This window comes from Chiroxiphia lanceolata, chromosome 3 (genome assembly GCF_009829145.1).
Source record: "Chiroxiphia lanceolata isolate bChiLan1 chromosome 3, bChiLan1.pri, whole genome shotgun sequence".
Lineage (NCBI taxonomy): Eukaryota > Metazoa > Chordata > Aves > Passeriformes > Pipridae > Chiroxiphia > Chiroxiphia lanceolata.
The window spans coordinates 10,400,602-10,420,660 of record NC_045639.1 but is presented as its reverse complement, the minus strand read 5'-3'; the positions used below and the strand labels follow the sequence as shown (position 1 = coordinate 10,420,660).

Here is a 20,059-nt window from a genome sequence, read left to right as displayed (position 1 = left end):
CACCTCCCCGTTTTCAGGTTTAATGAACCAAGTAATAAATTCCCATTCTAAGGCTAATCAGAAGCCATGTCCAAGCAGCTACTCAGAGGAGTCCCCAAGACAAAGAAATACAAATATTACTAATTAGAAGGAAGTAACTTACTGTTGCCCTAAGCTGTAAAGGGAGCAGTTATAAATAAGAACAGTCAGAGCGTAGATGGAGGCACCAGAATTAAGAACAAGAAAGAATTAATGGAATAAAAATCCCAGAAATCTTCAGCTTCCTGGTAGCCTCCTATCCTGTCACACGTGCAAAGCTGCATTGTTTATCTTTATGCAGACAGGCCTTGCACAATGATATCTGGGAAATAAATTCTAGCATCACTTCCTCCTCCTGCTTCACAGCCATAGAAACAGCTTTCCTTTTTAATAGAAAAAATGCAGTTCCAAAAAAAAAAATTTCCCTGTAAAATCTTATAATTATCTGTACTACGCAAATACTCCACATCCACTCTTACAATTGCAATCACATAAGTGCTGTGATGTTTGTGTGGCATACTAAATAATGGGAAATTAAGAGCTGGATTCTGATTCTTAGCCAATAGTGTGCACTGCAACTGAACAAGGAAGTCTAGATATTACTGCTATGACAGCTTCTGGCTTGCAGTATCTAAAGAAAACCAACCAGACTATAACCCATGCCAAGTCCTTACACATGTACTACGTGCACAGTTACACATGTACTGAATTCTGTGCCAATGACTCGCCATAATCAGCTCAATGGGTATTTTCAGCGTGTTAACTAAACTACAAAAGTAAGCTCTGGCAGGGAACAGACCATCCCTCTCTCCTGGATTTAAACTGAGGACATAAGGTTTTGCAGTTAACGACTTAAACCCTGCAAGATTAGACCTTGTGATCATAATCTGACATTTCCAGACAGAATTTTTCATATGTTGTTCATAGTTGTTTACATATGAAATAGTAAAGATTATGCTTTTAAAAAAACCCCAAACATACCTTGAAGAGAGTCACAGTAATTTCAACATTTTCAGGTACAGGCCATACCACCACCCCGCGGTATGGGTTCTTGATTCCAGGCTGCCAGCTGTGAGCCTAAAGGAAGAAAAGAAACACTTGTCTTAAAGCCATTATAAAAGTGCTGACTCAACTCCCACGGGACCCCAGGCATGTAGGTAGAAGTAATACATCACTGACTCCAAAAAGGTCATATTCTTATATGTATGGCTCTACTGAACACTACAAAGGACATGATTAAGAATGACAGTAAGGAAATTCAGACCACTAGCAGGCTTTTTTTTTCCTCCACTGTACTAAAACTGTTCCTCACAAGGTCCTAACCTCTGCATTTTTATTACATAGAACAGGTCAGCATACTGAGAGCCTTGCAAGAGTTAAAGCTGTAAGGTCAGAACTTCTGTAGCAAGCTGAGCTTTATTTTGTGTACAGCACATACTGCAGACTCGATCACATTTACACCTAAACAGAAGTTTTATTTCAGAAAAGAAAAGTGAAAACAATTACTTATAATGTTACTAAAACAATTAAGTTTTTAAGAATTAATATGTTGCGGTACCTACACCTAGAAAACATAAAAAACCCAACAGTTAAATAGACTGAGAACTTGTCTACCTTTGAGTATCAGTATGGCTAGTCCCAAAACACACCATGTGTGAGCATTTCTGTTTTGGAATATGTATGCCTTTTCCCAAGCTCAACTTAAATCTATTTCATGATGCCATAAGACAAATAAGGGAAGGATGTTATTGCACAAGTAACAGTTACAGAGCAGGTGTATTATTAGAGATTTGTGAAAGTTTTATCAGGAAAGAATGTCCGATCTATTTACTGCTATCTGAAGCCTAATCTTATGATTCCAAAGCAGGCCTGGATGAATTTCTGAATAACTGAACAAACAACACTGTCTGTAGCTTTACTCCACAAGCATATTTTATATGAAAAAGATATTTTGTGAGCAGCAAAACACACCACAGTAGTTGCCATCCCCACCACAGCCACTGGAGCTCCAGTTCGTGCCTCCCTCCCACAGAACCCTCAGCCCCCTGCACGGCTCTCAGCTTGCCCAATGACATTCAGCAGACCCAAGGCAGTGATCCAGAGCCAGGCACACGCTCATCTGCCAGCCACCCTGTCCTTGGGTAGCATCTTGTAAGATAAATCAACTCCTCCTCCATAGGAGCAGTCCATCCTCTTTCCACATACCAATTTTCACAAAACTAACAGGAGCTCATGGTCTGCCTGAAACCTGTGCTCTCCTGCTGGTTTTGGCCAATACTGACAATTATGTCAAACTTCTGCTGTCCAAGGTCCAGGCACTGCCAGCCTGCTCAGCTGAGAATCCCTTGTTCCACCTATTAAAAAAAAAAAAACCCAGCTAGAAAATGAGCATTCACCGGTGCAGTCAATGCTTCACTTCAAGCCCTTTATCAGCGTTTCCTCCCACCAAGAAAGTCAGTGAGACACAATAAACACAAATGGATATATGTGTTTTTCTGTCACGGAAAGCAACAACCAGGAGACAAGCCCCAGCTAATGAGCTTTTAAAGCAAAGCTGTTCTGTGATCATGAATGTTATTAAGTCCTCCTCTGGCTTTGAAAAATAAACACTGTATCACACAAACAGCATGATAGAAAAAGATAACATCAAAACAATGTCTGGGTTGTCGGGAAGGAGAAAGCAAAAGGGGAAAGCAAAGGAGGAGAAAGACAGAGGAGGGTAATTTGAAATTAAGATGCAGACTGCTATTCTAATGCAACATTTCTACTGTCAGGGACCTCTATGCTGCAGTTTCTTGAAGTTACATCTGGCCTCTATCAAAAAACCTTTTCAACTCCCAAATTATAAGCCTTGACTTTTATACATGAGCTGGATCAGGCCACCTCTGCAGGTGACAGGGAATTGCTGTCAGGGCTCACCAAGACAAGGTGCTGCACCTACACGGTACGTTTCCACTCTAATCCTCACCTCTAACTCCATTTCCCCTCAGGTTGTGCTTTCCAGGCCCACTTTTTCCTCATTTGCTATTAGTCTTCACCAGCCATCTCCCATTGTCTTGGAAGTCAAGGCAAGAGCAGCTAAGCAGAAGTGACTGCCAGCAGCGGGTGCCTCACCCACAGCCCTCCCCTTCCCTGACTTGTCTCCTAGATCTGAGGGATGAGAGCTGTGGTCTGGAAATAGAAGCAGAAGTGCTCTGTTGCATTTCAAGGCAAAAGCCAACTCTTCCCTTTTGACTGCCTGTAGAAAATGAGAGGAGACAATATAACATGAAAGCTCTTTTAAATCAGGAAACAGAAGCTACAGGAGGGGCTGCTGAAGTACCCTATAAATAGAGTAGGGCTGTGAATGACATAGTCCAACCTACGGTGTTGCTCTGGCACAAAAGTGGTGACTGGCAGAGGAGGAAATCTCTTACAGAAAGGCTGTAGAGGTGAGCCTACAGACTCACATGGGCATTTCAGGCTATCCAGTTTGGAGATTCTTTTTCTCTCTTTGAAATAATAACAGTTACAAGCCAGACAGCCAACTTTGTAATCCACCATCTGTGATGTGAACATCACAACTGTCCAGTTCAAGCAGAGGAAAAAAGATAGACTTGGTATTACATTATTTCAAGAGCCTACCCTTCCAGATGCTTTATCTGCTTTCTGCCTTCTTCAGTACCACCTTGCCTAATCCTGCCTCTGTTGTGCAGTAACAATTGCATGTTACTTTACCGTATGATCCTGGAGCTGACAGTAATATTTTGAGCCTGATGAAAATTATGAAACAGTTTATATTTATGAATCAAAAATATGTTCTTATAGCAAGGCTGTCAATATTGGTTTTTAAAAGCAAAAGCCACCAGAAACAGACCTACCATTATTCCTCACCTGCAGCCCCAAGAGTGTCTTTACTGTGAGCCAGCAAACAGCTGATTTTCTTTTCCTGATAAATTTTTTGCCAGCTGGCTGTGATCAGACCAGCTCTGCTACTTGTCTGTGTGACAGGCTGCTCAGGGCACAAGAAGCAAGCGGGAGCTTGACTGGCTCCAACAGTGCTTAGGGCAGCTCAGCTTGTGAGGATAATCCCTCTTCTTCAGTGTTATCCAGGCAGAACACTTACATAGGAAAAGAAAAAAAAATAATAACTCAAGAGGAAGAGCTGACATTAAGCAGCCAGATCCTTCATCTGGTGCTTCCAGTGTGTCTTTTGAAGGCTGAGGATTGCTCCAATTTGCTCTGTGTAATGAGTCCCACCAAAGCCATCCGGGGACAGCTAGAGCTCAGTATGACCTGGCTGCTAGTGGACCTAACTGGAAAAAGAATGGACTGGGGAAAGCTGCTAATTCCCCCACACCAGAGGAAACCTCAAGGGGCAGTTTGTGAATGGCTTCTTCCTTTTCTTCTGTACCACAGTTCAGTATCACAAAGGGAGACAAATTAAAGACCATACTCCAGACTACAGCTTGCATCCCCATGATCATCTTGAAACCACTGTGCTTGGGCCACCAGTTAAAGAGGCTGGGCATCAGAACAACATTCCTGCCCTGGGATGCAGTCCAAAAAACCCAGCACGTGCCAAAGAAGAAAGTTCAAAGCCTTGGAAACTCCAGGCAGCCTTTGATCAACCCACTGCTGTCAGTGCCCCTTCAAAGCAGAAAAGGAACCCAGCAGATTCCCACAGGTCTTCCCATGAATGTCTTCAATTCATCAGCATGTACATGTGTTACAACTGCAATTGTGCATCTGTGTGCATATGCATTACTGCTAAAAAGCTACAGAAAGACTGTAAGCTTGGAAAATGAGCAAAACAACTCATCTTCGCCACAGATTCTCTAGCACTGTTTAAGCTTAATTTCACACACACACATTCATGACACATTCCTTAATATTCCTGCTGTTACTTTCACCAAATCTTGCCTCATTCACTGTCCACAACAGATGATGCTCAGATAATGAGCTTCTTGCCCTTCTCATCAAGCATTATCTGACATTATCTAGAGGGTTTCTTATCAAAAAAACACAACCAACGAAACAAAAAACCCATCAAAACCCAGACAAACAAACAAACAAATAACTGTGAATGCAAAGTTATTTCTCTCATCATTTTCTGGGAACTGCCATCACTGCACCTCAGAATGTCACCGCAAGTCAACTTTATGGGATCCCTGGAAAAAAGAAGGGTATTATGGCCCCAAATTTACAAGCAGGGGAAGAATAACCAATTTCCCTTAATTTAGCAAGGTCTGCTTAAATCAGCAACACCCTCACTTTAGAGGGATTAAGCATGAAACAAGCTTTGTTTTGTCTTCCAAAGCAGACTTTTTTGTCAGTCCCTATGTCTGGCACACAAAAAAATGGAAAGATACATCAAATCTAGTTTTAATACTCTTACCTAGCCTCAGCCAGGAGCTTTGTATAGGAGGATGGGACAAAACTGAACTCCCTAATGCAGCATTTAACCACGGAACAGCGAGGTAAGTCTTTTCTGTTCATGTCCTACACCTTCTGTAACACCCCCCAACTTCTTTATGGACAAAGCAGTTTTGCTCACCACTCAGTCCTTATGTTCTCCCTAACCACTGTCTGCTCAACAAGGCAGCAATGTGGTAGGAAAACCATTTGCAATTGCCCTATTAAAGACTGTATCATATGCCTAAAATGCACCCACCAACCACTAGAATGATTCATCCTGATTCTGACCACTTACACTTGCAACAAAATGCAATTTTATTACTTTACTAAAAAACTGAGAAGCCACAGGAGTGGCATTATGGAACTGTGCTGGTCCTGGACACTCACCAGCATGTCAGAGCCACAACATGCCTTTGGAACTCCAGCCAGTGAAGAACCTGACAGTGACAGGCAGGGCTGGCACCAGGCAATGAAGCAGTCAGAGAGATTGCCAAGGACAGCAAAACAGGTGACCCAAGTGCTGCTTTATTGATGGTATAGCCTTGAAAAGAGGCTGGGCAGGCTACTTCTGTGTCCAACAAGGGATCCTTTCTACACCCTGCCCCTCTGCTTCTCTTGGCTCTTACTTCTTACTGTTCAAGTTCTTTCCCTCTTCCCAGCGTTGTTCCTTCTCCTTTGTGCTTAAACAATTTTTGATAAACCTGCAGCAGAGTTGTTGAAATAAGAGGCAAAACACCTTTTTTCACTTTGATACAAAAAGAATCTTTGAAGAATAATTCTGTCAGGCTCTCAGAAGCAAGTGCAAATTTGATTCTTCAGAGGTGCATAATTCAACTATAAGCCCGTGTATGTTCACAGGAATAGTAGAAAGTACCTCCTTGACATCATGGCAACATCTATTTTCAAATTGAAATTTCTTAGTTCAAAGCCTGGAAATTCGAGAGCATCTCAGTGAAGTGAAGGTAAACATATTTACAACACGTTTTTCCCTTGCTCTACAATAGAACAAAGTCATTCTTCTATCACTAAAAAAAAACCCCAAACCAAAAAACCACAAAGAAAACAAACAAACAAACAAACAAAAACCAACCAAACAAAGAAACAAAAAAAAACCAAAACAAACCAAACAAAAGCAAGTCCAAAAGCCCAGGGTCTGAAAACCTGGTGGCCAACATACAGGCTAAATAAAGTTTGAAGAGTCTACCTGATTTTGAGAACAGACAACATTTGCACCAGTACACACGTGAACTCCCCCCCCTCCCCAAGCTGAAAGTTCATTTTGGTTCTAGGATTGCACAGAAATTCTGCCAAGTATAGCAAAACTGCAAATCACCATTTTTTGTCAGCTCCTGGCGCACACAATGAATATGCCCAACCACACAGAGCCATGTTGTCTTGAAATTGCCTCATGAAATTCGAAATCAGGCTTGCCTATAGAGAGCGGATCCCAAAATAGAACTGTAAGTAACTTAAATCTGCATTAAGGTCAGTAAGTGCTGGATATATTTATGGTCCTGGATCCATCCATCCATCAGTCTGCTATTTCAATGCTCTTTCTAAATGATTATTCGCTTATCGTTTGCAACACTTTGAAACCACTGTAATTTAACACATGTACAGCTCCTATTCTGTTTCTCACAGTAACAAGTAAAATATTCAGACTCCTGCACATGATGTCTCCTATTATTTATTCTAATAAAGGGACCACTGTAGCTTACCTGGAAAGAAAGTATGTGGGCCAGGAGGCATATCAAAAATCATAGAAACCTACAAAAATAAGGGCTTCAAAGGACATCACGAACTCAGCTTTCAGCTCAGTGGTATCTTATTATATCAGTTAGAGCAGGCCAGTCCCAGTATGTGTCCATAGCACCATCTTCCAAGCCACACTCCATTTTTATTTAATATATCTCTTGTACTTTCCCAGTACAAAAGAGACACAGAGCTACTGGAAAGCACCCATTGGGCCATGAAAATGTTTAAAGGACTGATGATCCCTCAGGAGGAAAAACAGAGAGCTGAGACTGGTCTGGATAAGAGAAAGCTCAGGAGAAGGGGGACTTTATGGATATGCATAAATACCTGAAGGGAGGGTGTACAGATAACTGATTTAGGATTTTCTCAGTGGTGCCCAGTAGCACCATTGACAAGAGGCAATGGGCAAAAAGTGAAACAGGATGTTCCCTCTGAACATCAAGGAACATTTTTTCCACCATGAGGGTGACCAAGCACCAGCACAGGTTGCCCTGAGAGGCTGTGGAGTCTCCCACCTTGGAGATATTCAAAGCCAGTCCTGAGCAACTCACTCTGGCTGACACTACCAAGCAGCAGTAGTCCTCCAGATGTCCTCCAGCAGTCTCTTCCAACCTCAATCATTCTGTGAGTTTGTGAACTATCTGTTAGGGTTATCCCTTATAATCCCTAACAATTCGAAAAGTTCAGAAATCATAACCTCCAAAGTAGCCTTTACAACATATTCTCAGTAAGTTAAGACCTCATCCCTCTCTTCCTCCTTCTCAAAGAAGCTGAAAAACATAGACAATTATTAATGCTTTGTACTCACTGAACCCAGTGTCCATCAAAAATAAAATAAGAGGAAATATCCATTTGACTTGCTTCCAATAAAGCAATTAGATGGAACAACTATGTTGAATAAAGTATTTTACTGGCAGGATGACTAAGAGATCAAGAACATTTATTGATTTACAGTTTTTGACCCAAACAGCTCAAATCACATCAACTATCTAAGCTTAGAATTAACTATCTCTGCCCAGGTTTCAGGGCCACTCAGCCTTTTTCAAAGTACATTTGTGGGGTCTTACCAAACATGAATTAATTAGTTAGCCAAAGACTTTTATGAGTCTCAGATAAATCTGCCAGTTTATCCAAAAGTTGCTTCTACTGCCTGGTGACCAAAAGAGAGGACATGCCCTGGAATTTCATGTCCCAGTTGAAAAAACTTCAAGCCCAAAAAGCTGAGCTAAAGTCAGAAAATCCTCTCACCTCAGGGAAATGCTGCCATTGGATCCTATAAAACAACAGGCAAAACCCCATCATTTCACAAAGCCCTGATGGACTTTTGTTAGGGCTTCTGCTTCTGAACATATCCTGAATCCCAACAAAGCAGTCATTCATGGACAAATACCCTGTTTTTCACCAAGCTTTTCAGGGTTACAATGCTTGGGTAAGCATTGCACTTAACTGCTTAATATATCTTTTCTCTCTCTGTTCTACAGAAATTAAATGAAACTAAAAAAGTTATCACAGAGTGAGCCACATCAGACACCACACATCAGCAGTTACTGCCTAGATACACACCACGCCAGAAATTCAAGGAAACTTGAACTAGTATATCCTTCAGTGAGAAGAGGAACAGTCCGACTGGCTTTGTTGAAGAGTACAGAACATGGAACAGGCAGTTACCCTGGAAAAGGTGCCAGACTAAGTTCACAGCCTTGTTTACTTACCAGGTAACACCTTTGGGTTTTCACAACCTAAAGCAGAATTTTGGATGCACACACTGGAGCAGGCATTTAGGCTGTGCAGTCACCTTCAGTCAGTAACCAGTCAATCTAAAACAGCTTAGAATAACTTATACCTCAAGTTAAAAGACAAAATACAACAAATACGTATGACAATCAGAAAGAGAAGTGAGAAGGAGTACCACTAAAAAAAGAACCTCAAAGTCTCTCCTGAGCAGGGTAGAAAACTCTATATCACATTTTCTAAATACTTAAGTTCTTCAACAAATAATTATTTCAAGATATCTTCTCTATCGTGGGTGCCCTCTCTCCACCATCACAGAGTTCTTGGAAGTATCATTTTGTGTCACATGCATAACCCCCCAAAAAAGAAGCTTAGACCATCTCCTTTTTAAATGAAGTGATTAAGAATTATTAGAAGTTCCAAAATTTCCCCTCTGACAAGACCACTTGCCATAAGCCCAATCAAGATACGAGGCAACAGTGCGGGGAAAGGGAATGAGCAAGACCGAGTCACCTGAAGGTGGAGATACTCCTGGGAAGGGAGGAAACCAGTGTGCACTCTTGCCCCCATGCAAGATAAACTTATGCATGTCCAGACACTGGATAGACTTCCCATTCCTCAGGCTGACAAGTTCTTAGTCATAAACCACAAATTCATAGGCTTTCTCACAGTGTTAGCAGATGTAAAATGTAAAAATTCAATGCAAAGATACACTGCTGGGCTGAAAGAGCCTGCAATTATTATTTTTTATTTGTAGCATTTCAAATTATGAAATAGCATCTTATTCAGACTTATTCTGCCTATTGCAGGGATGTCAGATTCTTTATTACTTTTTTAAATTATTTTTAATACACTTGTAGTGGTGAAACAGATAGTCCTTTCTAATTAGGTCTAGCAATTAATAACTGAAATTGAACTGATGATGATACAGTTTTGCTAAACAACCAACCAAAGCTGAAATTGGAGTTGAGTTCCCATAAATTAGCACTGACATCAACAGCAGCTTATTCTGAGCTTTATGGATAAACTGAGTTAAAAAGAAAAGGCAACAATTGAAATATTTCTCATTTATATGGCTGTTTCCCACATTAAAAAGCCCCAGTCCCTCAAAGAGCTGACTCTGCTTCTCACTGAAGTTGGGACTTAGTAAGCAATCAACTAACCTTAGAGGATTTTCTTCTGCTTCTTCTTGTCCAAACCACCACTAGTTTATCTGGCTGCCTGTTGAAGATAAGGAAGAAACAGCTTAATTTACAACAAGATCAATATGTAAACAGTTTATATTAAAACTCTTGCAACACATAATGACATCCTTAGTGGATAACACGATGTCTTAAAAATAGCTCATCTGAAAACCACTGTCAGCATCAGTCATTTAACAGGAAAAATAACATGTATTTATAGAAAAAGGCTGTCCTCCAATCCACACAGTAATGTCATCACTGTCCTCCTGCTCTCCTTGCCTGTGGACATCTCCCCAGAGCCAGCAGCACACCTGAGCAGAAACTCTTCCATGGGGCAGAGAACAGGATCCACAGGATCCAGACTTCATAAAGACACCTTGGAAACAATCTGGTACCCAAAATAAACATCAATGCAAATTCTAGTTTGAATTTCTATGCAGACATATTGAAAAGGTACTGCTAAGCAGCAAAAACAAACAAACAAACAAACAAAAAAAGCCCACAAAAACCAAAAACAAAACCCCCAAACCAACCAACCAACAAACCCCCCCAAAACCAAAACGAAACCAAACCAGAAAACCCCAACAACAACAAAAAACCCCAAAACAAAACAACACAAAAAACCCTCAAAAACAAGTAATTTCAGGTTTTCCTACACAAAGGATTACTTTTTTTACTTGAATAACACAAAGAATAGGAAAACTGAGTCCTCTGTTCCCCCTCAAAATCTCCTTTGATGACCAGACAGATAAATCAGCACTTCCTCAACTTTTACTCCAAAGGACAAACATGTTGAAAATCAGTGTGGCTTCCCAAGCAATTCGGCATTTTTAATGAATGCAGAAGGAAACCTCAATAAAGGACACTTCCAGTACAAATTATTTTCTCTTTAATAAGAGTTATTTCTTCGTTAATAGTTACAGCCCTATTACATATTTATTAGTTTTACAGTTGTGTTTGAGTGATTTTTGATGTTGACTTAACTCCCAGACTTTTTTTTCCCCTCCCATGATACACTTCCCATTGTATGATGACCACAATTCTGGTCCCACTTCCAGACACATAATCCCTCTTCTGGAGACTCCTGACTCCATTCCAGCTTTGTTTTCTGGCTGACAACCTGAATTCCATTATCAAGCCCAACTACAAATCCACTCACAAATGATTTTCAATGGAGTTCACATCTCCACTTAAAAGTACTCAACCTGCAACTCTGCCTGGAAAAACATTGCTACTCAGAGTTTTGAGACACTGATGCAATCCTTGAAGCAAAACAAATCACGGGGGGCAATGAAATCATTACTAAAAGATGCACCCAAAAAATCCCACACTTCTAACTTTTCAAATGAAACCTCAACTGGTTTAATAATCATATATTTATTTTGTTAAGTACTGAGTTCCTTCAGCTTCAAGTATAAGAGAAATCCACATCCAGAGGTACTTCACTAAAACAAAAACCAAGGAAGGTCATCACAGTACAGAGACAGAAAATTTAGCAAAATGGAGTGGGGAGAGAAGGGAAGAGAAGAAAACATCCCAAAGGATGAGTGTCCCCACTATGTATACCACACGTTCACTGAAACCAAATAGTAAGTACTGCAGTTTTTCTAAGGGATTTTCTTCAAGAAAGTCACTAATCCAACAATTTCTAAATATCTTCATAGAATTGTTGTACAAGCGAAACCAAGAGCAATCTTTACTTCCACAGTCTGTTCCTTGCTCTCCTATGCCAAAACACCTTTAGAAGAAAAAGCCCAGTTCATATTTTTAATCAGCAAATTTGCATTCAAGGTTATTAGTGATGTCTCAGTGCTAGGAAGTAGCCAAAATCACATAGTGCCTGTTGTTCATTGAATTCAATAGGTAGTATTTCCTACTTCAGACTTCCCCCCTCCTTTAACACCATAAACCTCAGCTGCTCATTAGCCAATAATTAAAGCAAATAAAATCACCTCCGAAGAATTAGAATGAAGACCAGTTTTAGTATCTTTTATATATTTACAAAGTAAACTTGGAGATCAATCCAAATACAAAATCCACAATGGTGCAAGCTGAACAAACACTAATGGTCAGCTATTAAAAAAAATTAAAAATTAATTTTCTATGCTGCACAAACAACACTTCTCATTTCTTTAAACCCACCAGCTTTCATATAGTCACTTATCCAGCAAAGCCAGTATCCATAAGGTAAGGAATAACACACTGCTAACCTTAAGACAATGGAGTTGAAGCAGGGGAAAAGAACTGGGTTTTAGCTGAACAGCTACATCTCCACACTAAGTAATTGCTTCAATCCATACAATCCCACACCACTGACCTTTCAGTAGAAGTATTTAATACTGTACTGGAATCTACCACAGTCACCTTGGGGATGCTGTGCACTTCCCACCATGTCAAGCATGGCCAAGGCAGCAGCACTTCCCTGGGAGCAGGGCTGAAGGAAGCCATCAGCACTGGGACATCAGGCACTGCCACTGGGAAAAGCAGGGATCCAGTGGAAGGTCCAGTTTGGATCCAAAAGATGGTGTTTTATAAAGCCTACCATAAACCTGTGGTTGGTATTTACTCATTTTTATGTGGTTCACAAGAAACTATTCCTGAAGAAAGGCAGTTTACAGTGGTAAACTTATTTTATTACTGACAAGTGAAACTTAGCAAAGAAGGAGGGAAGACTCTGATTTCACAGTCTGTGGCTCTCCAAAAGAGCTTCATCGATGCCCTGCATACCAAGCAGCTAAAGTGGGATTTAAAAAACAGATGTATAAAACACCTATAACTCAAAACCATGGCGGCTTTTCTATCAGATGGAAGCCATGATTCTGATATCTTTGATTCTCCCACTGAAACAACTGATTAAAAAATATGTATTTATAATACTGGAATCAGACTTTGACATATCCACAGTTATTAAATAAAGTAATAAAAACATTCTACATACTGAAAAAAACCCTTGTACGCTGCAAATTTCACCAATTGAAAAGGAGGTTGTGCAAGATTCAAGGTCTTCCGGGGCTTTGTTTGATTATTCCAGGAAATATTTGGCACAACATTTTGATTGCAGAACTCTCCAAACATCATTTGTGAAAGAAGGACATGAAAGGTATCAGTCTCCTGTTAACTCTTGTTTTGTAAACCTTTTAGCAGAAGCTGATAACATGAACCAAAACATATTTCTCCACCAAACTTAGGGTTCAATTACAAAAAACTGTAAAAGGCTTCGGTTTAGAATTTGTTGTTGGAAAGAATTGCAAATGCACTTAACTTTAATTAGGACCACTGAAGCCAATGGCAAGACCAATGACCTTTTGTTGAAAGGTGAGAAAACAGGTAACAGTATTTTTTGTAACAAGGTATTTAAACTTTCAATAACCTTTAAATGCCTGTAAGGTGAAAGATACCTTTTTTGTATGTACCCCACAGCTACAGCCTGAATGTTTGTTTTGGCATTGAATTGTCCAAATGTTGGGTTTTGCCTTCCCCCCTCCTTTTTTTTGCCTTTTTTTTTTTTTTTTCTTTTCAGCTGAGCTTGTTTTATACTTACTATGTTTGATTCGAACTGCATTAATTTGTACAGGCTGCTAGATTACTCCTGTGAAGCAAGCTTAAAAGAGTATAATTAATAAGAGAGGCAGCAGTGTTAGCACAATAGCATGCAGATGCACCTATTGAAGGATAAAAATAATTACTTGAGGACTAATGTCAAAGTACTTCTGATAAGATTTTTTTTTAATAACCTTTTGTCCCTTCTGCACTGTGCACACCAGGCAAGATTTTCATTAGGAACCAACCCTCCCACCCCACCAGCACACAGCTTCCCACACGACCGCTGAAATGCTACCAAGGCTCTCTAATGGTCTCTTAAAAATAAATGTGGTTGGTTCTGCACCACCATTAATTTACTTTTCCTCATTTTACAGATAATTACTTTGAAAAGCACTCTTTGCAGTGTAGTCTTCTGCACTGGGACCTACACTATGTATTACCATTAGCCAAAGCCTTTCCTGAGCCTTGTACTAAGCTTTTTTTTCCTTCAGAATTTCCTGTTGGTCACAATCAATGAAATTTCACAGCTGCCAACAACTGCAGAGAGTGCAGTCAAGTGCTGCAGATGCTTTAACCAGGCCTGGAGACACTGTTGGAATGATGTCATGGATTGATGCACTTGCCAAATGAGCCCTCTTGCAGAGTGAAGGTACAGCACTGACTGCAAGAGCCAGAGACATTATTGAGAAAATCAAACGCAGTGCAGATAAAACCCTTCTGAGACAACTGTAAGATGAAGTTATGAGATGAAGTTTTGCATTTCAGGAAGGGTTTGGGGTTTTCTTCCCCACCTCACCTTAACTTCCACGGTAGAAGCTCAGGACTCCTGGGTAAGGCCTGTGCACAGACTTCTGAACCATCTCACAGCCATTACCATGTCAGACTACCTGAATCAAAACAGCAGTCTCCCAGTCCAACTCATTGTGGAACACTCATCAAGCCCCTAAAATAAGGCAAAGTTTGTTCTTCCATCATTGAAACCACCCAGTAGTCTTAGCAAAGCTGAGAAATTTCAAAAGAGGAATCATTAAAACAGGGAAAGTAAGAGGACACCGTCTGTCCACTTCTGCATCTTCACTTTCTAACACAGAAAATTCCGCCTTCATTTCTTCCCACCAGAGGTCTCTACAGGTTTTTTCAAGATGACACAAGCTGTAGAAAGACCAAAATTTTTCCTGTGAGATGGATTTTAGGCTTTTTTTAATACATCTGCAGCTAAACAAACTGGCCTCTACAAGACTTACATCTCTAGATTGTTTTGTTTTTCAAAAGAAGCTCTAGTTTGCCTTTGCTTGGTTTAAATATAATAGGGAAAAGACAAGACACTATGACCTATTTTACAAGTGCAATCAGACCTACTGAATCTGCACAGCATCTCTTTGCAAGACAGAGTGGAATGTGTCGTATGTACTGCTGATTACTTGATTTTCTTAAACCAAACACAAATGAAGTTTCCAGAATGAGCTGAATTAAACAAAGCCCAAGTTCATCCATTATTCAGAACAAGCGACAAGGACAGATTTGACTTAATTTTTCAAGGAGTTATTGCAGCAAAGAATCTTGAGCAAAACAACCTCTACAGAACCTACCTAGCAAAATCTTTTCTTAAAGCTTTTTGCAACAGAATGTTATACTGCAGAATACACAAACTGACACTAGTCTTCATAAATTGTGTTCTTTAATGTCCTTTTGGCAGTTACATAAGGATGCCTTGACTAGTCCCTGAATTTGATGTCACATCCAGCTGCCCTCCATGTGGAAGCTTTCTTTTCCTGGTCCAATTTAGCCCTGCTTCTCCCAAGGAGGAGTTAAGAGTACTGCACAAGAAGGGTCAAGTGGATTTCTTATCTCATTCTCTTATAATCACAGACACTCCCCTCAGGCAGACCTTTACTCCAGCAGTGCTTAGTCCACAGATTTACACTACACAACCACCTTACCACACCACAGGTTAGACACACCACCCAATACTCCATAACAAATGATACCAAAACCCCCAAGAGTTGCTTAAGGAAAGCTTGCTTGTGATACCAACCTCCCCAGTCAAGCAAGTTCAGGGGACTCGGATGGACTGGCAGGAAGGAGCACAGGCTAATGGGGCCATTCAGACAAACCCTGAATGAAAAGAGTGGAGCATATTCTTTTTTTAAAATCACTTTACAGTGGAAGGTTCACAGGAAGCTCCCACGAGCCAGATCTTTCTCAGATGCTCGATTTTCCTTTTTATGTTCTTTTGTCAGGATATTTAGTCTTCTACATTTTCACAACAACAAATCAATGGTTTTTTTTAAAAAAAACCCCACCCGCACAGTCCGTCGGGGCCTGACCCGCGGTGAACCCGCTGAACTCACTGCTCTGATCCTCTTCCCTGCAGAACTGGGACCTGACAGCTGCCACGTGAGTAAACACAAAATAGTGAGGAAAAAACCCACTTTTTCACCTCATACATAACAGTGCATTTGAGAGCTGGTTTGAGAAGGTGAAGTGCCAGGCCATCTACGTGCTGTGAAACCCAAGTGCCCAAGGCAGACCCCTGTGCACCCATCCTGCACTTCCTTAGAGGAAACAAGGGATCACCATGTTCGCTGAGGTGTAAGGCAATTAAACAGACTAGTAACAAGAATCATCAAAAAACAGTTTTAGCAAACTTGAGCCAGGCATTTTGAATTCAAATTCCATCTCCTGTCCTCACTGACTATACAAGCATGCAGAAAATTTTAAGGTGGACACTGAGCAGCATCAACCCTCCCTTTGATTTTAGTCATGTTCCATGACCTACTCATACTTCTACCTATAGACCAAAAATAACATCTCTGTACAACAATGTATGTGAGTTACTGAGGATGCCCTATTGTGTTATTTCTTCATATTTTGAAGCACTACGAGTATAAATGTTAGATTTATTCTCATGATAAAAAGTGTAAAAAACATAACAAAACTAAAACTCTTTGACTGACAAACGCTGCCTGAAACATAGTTTCAAGCCATCAAAAACAAATGCCCACATTAAATAATATCTTTTTGTACTAAAAAATATGCAAGAGACTTTCTGGCACACCATTGTTGGCTTTAATAGAACCCTATTCCCTTTTGCATACTTTATTTCTTTTTCAAATAGCATTCGAACAGAAGGGTTTTCTGGTTTTCAGTCTGGAAACAGTAGAGAAAAAAAATTCTTTTTCTGCAGTTCCTGCAGAGCAGAAAAGGGTGTATCTTCCACCAGAACCACAGTTTTAGGAAACTAAACTATTCACAACAGAAACTTCCTCCTCCAATTTGTCTAAAATATATTTGAGAAATTCTGCATAGCCTACCATGAGCAATTAAAGAGGAGGATGATCTTTGCTGCTCTTACTGCCTGGGCAAGTTTGACACTCACACATACGAACAAGGGCTTTTGCTTCTGTTCCACAGAAAATCCAATGTCTACAGTAGGACTTATACACAGCAACTTCCAGAAGCTACAAAGCACTAATGCCTCCATTCTCCTCCTCTCCTTGCAATATGTGGACACATCCCAGAGAAGATTACAGTTCAGCACAGGCAGGAGTAAAAGAATCTGGCACCATATGTCTTTTAAAGCTCCCTTCCAAACCAACAGCACCAGGGTTTTTTTCTCTTTTATTACTTAAGACCATATTTTAGATTACACAAAGCAGCTTCTACCATTTGAAGACACATAGAAATTGTGAACATACTAAAAGCTTCTGAGTGGGCAGCATGGGTGGAACAGTACTGGCTTGCAGGGTTTGTCTAGAAGAGAAGGTTCACATCACCACCTCAGGTGCTCAGGTTATGGAACTGAGATGGTTATACAATCTAGAAAAAAAGGCTGACAGCATTTGTTTATTTTTTGTAGGTAGGACACACAGCAGTCTGCCTCTCTGTAAATTTGAAAAGCTTGAATATGCGCTTGGAGCTACAAAGACAGTGCAAACTCTGGAGTTACACTCCGAAGACGACTGTAGCCTAACACTGCGTGGTACATCACAAGCTAAGAAGCAGATCTGTGGTGTGCTGTGTCCACACCACAGGAGCAGTGTGGAAGAGCTGGTATGATACAAACTCTTATTTAGTTTTCCAAATGATGACTTTACTGAGCCCTAAGTTAATCCATATTTATTCTGAGACATGAGCACTCCAGGTTCATGCACAGTGAGGTGTCTAATTAAAGGTTCCTCATCTGTCAGCAGCCTCCTTTTGCTTTTGCAAATTAATATCACACAGAAAAAAAAAAAGGAGGGGGGAGTGGCTAGTGAAACCATGGAATGCTATGCCAGTTCTTTTCCCATCTCTGCCCAGGAGACCAGACTTTGCAAATATTGTCAGGTGTTCTCAACCACAGCCATAACAGACACGGTATCAAGAAGTATGAACTCATTTTTGGGGAAGGAAGGTGTTCAAATATGAGATCTTGAACTGCTTTCTCTGCTCTGACTCTGGCACCACCTTGTCTGTGTGACCAGCCACAGGATTATGAATCACCTGCTCTAGGTGAGTCTGTTACTGGGAGGAATACTTCTCAGTAGCTGGGACACCGGTGGAAGCAACACACCTTTCTGCCACCCTTCAGAAGCCCCAAACCAGAAAATTTTACCAAATGCAATAAAGCACCAGCTACTGGAAATCTCTGAAGCAGCCACAGCCCCAAAACACCACAGAGAAACACAAGAACCTCGCATTCAAACTTGCACCCAACCAAAGTCACACACCTGCACACTAAGCGAAACAAAAAACCCCAAAGCCCCCACAGACCTCATCCTCTCCAAGCTTAATGACACCATCAAAATGTAAATATTGAGAATAAGCCAATGTGATAAATTTAGCAGCAGTAAGCTATATGTAGATGTTTGTCAACATTAAAGATATTAATTTTTGCGTGTTAATGAAAACATTACCAGATACACAAAAATTTTTTATATGGTTTCCAGGGAACTGGAAACTGCCATGATCATTTTCCACGAGATGCCCCATTTCAAGTTAGTGGCCTTTCAAGACCTGGTTTAAGATGGAGGCATGGCCATAAGAAGTGTAATTATTTGATCTGTATTTAAAGCTAAATAACTGTTCCAAAGACTGCAAAATTAGAATGACTCCTCCTCTTCCTGCTCAAGCTGTTTAAGTTGTTACACTGTGTCTAAGCTACCTCCTGAAAGGGAAAATACCACTTCTGATTACAGAAGTTAATCTCAAAACCAACATCAATTATTTCTATTTATAGGTCAACAGTTTTTCCCCTAGAATTGTACACCCAAAGTCTAAAAATTTTTATTATTCATAGGAAGTTAAAACTGACTGAGCCTTTTAAATAATGCCCTCAAAGTAACACCCATGGCTCATATCCAGCAGCAAGTATTGGATATGAAAAAAATGTATGTTAAGTCATGAATACTCAAGAGACTACACAAAACCTCCTGCCAATATTAGGGGCTTGACAGGGTAAACAAAACCAAAAAAAATAATATTCCTAACTGAAAGACCTCTATTTCTACTTCAAAATGTAAAAAAAAAAAAAAATCTTACAGCTTCTAAAAACTAGAGAGTATTTTGAAAATACCAAGCTTCATAATTTGCAGACACAATTGATGAAACGTTTCTATTTCAAGGTCAAAAAACCCCCTAAGAACACCACCAACTAAGGACCCAGACAGATTTTGCCAGTAACTGCTGTTTTTAAGATGCCTGGCAGCAATCTGAACTAGATTGTAACTAATTATTTCAAGATGACCTAGGCTGGAAATTAACAGCATATTTAATATGATTGTTTCAAGCATGGTTTTCAGTTAAAAAAGCAAACATACAGTGCATACAGTAGAGCTAAATTTGTGCTGATGTTGAAAACACAAAAAGAAATCATATCTTTCAGCCAGTCAGGTTTTTCTGTTTGTGGTTTTTATTTTTCTAAATAATCTAAATATCTTTCACTCAAGTCAGACACTCCCACAAACAGACCCCTCAGAGTTAGGGCAGCTCTTCGTCTCAGCATCCATACAGAAGAAACAGAGAAGTAGTCCCTCACATTTTTGTCAGCACACCAAGCTGTACCTGCTCTCCTTCAAAAAGCTTACAGCTGGTTACTAACAATCCACAGGAGGACACTTCTCAAGGTCCTTTATATACCCAGGATTGTTGAGACATAAACTATTAAAAATGAACACTGTCCCTTCCTTGCTTACATTCCCAATGAAGACACATAGATACAAGTATCAACGCCTTCAAAGTCTTAAGTGGAGGCATTTTCCTACTCATCAAACAATTTTGTAACTGGACAGGAAACCTGGTCATTACCTTAGCTACTGTGTTGCCCTCTCCCTTTTTTCTGTGTTGTCATGGTTGGTATTTTACATCAGCTTAAAACAGGCAGAACCCACAGTTTTTCCATGCTATAGTGAAATGCCCGATAATGTTTCAGCTGCCTTACATAGCTGAAG

The 20,059-nt window shown here is 40.2% G+C and overlaps 1 protein-coding gene across 1 annotated transcript in view; it reads right to left on the bottom strand.

Annotated features, from left to right (window-relative positions):
• The window catches only part of EHBP1 (EH domain binding protein 1), a 213,194-nt gene that overhangs the window by 174,140 nt on the left and 18,995 nt on the right, over window positions 1-20,059 (bottom strand). The window contains 2 exon segments of the mRNA XM_032681211.1: window positions 1,000-1,095; window positions 10,065-10,122. Coding sequence (XP_032537102.1) covers window positions 1,000-1,095; window positions 10,065-10,122 — 154 coding nt within the window.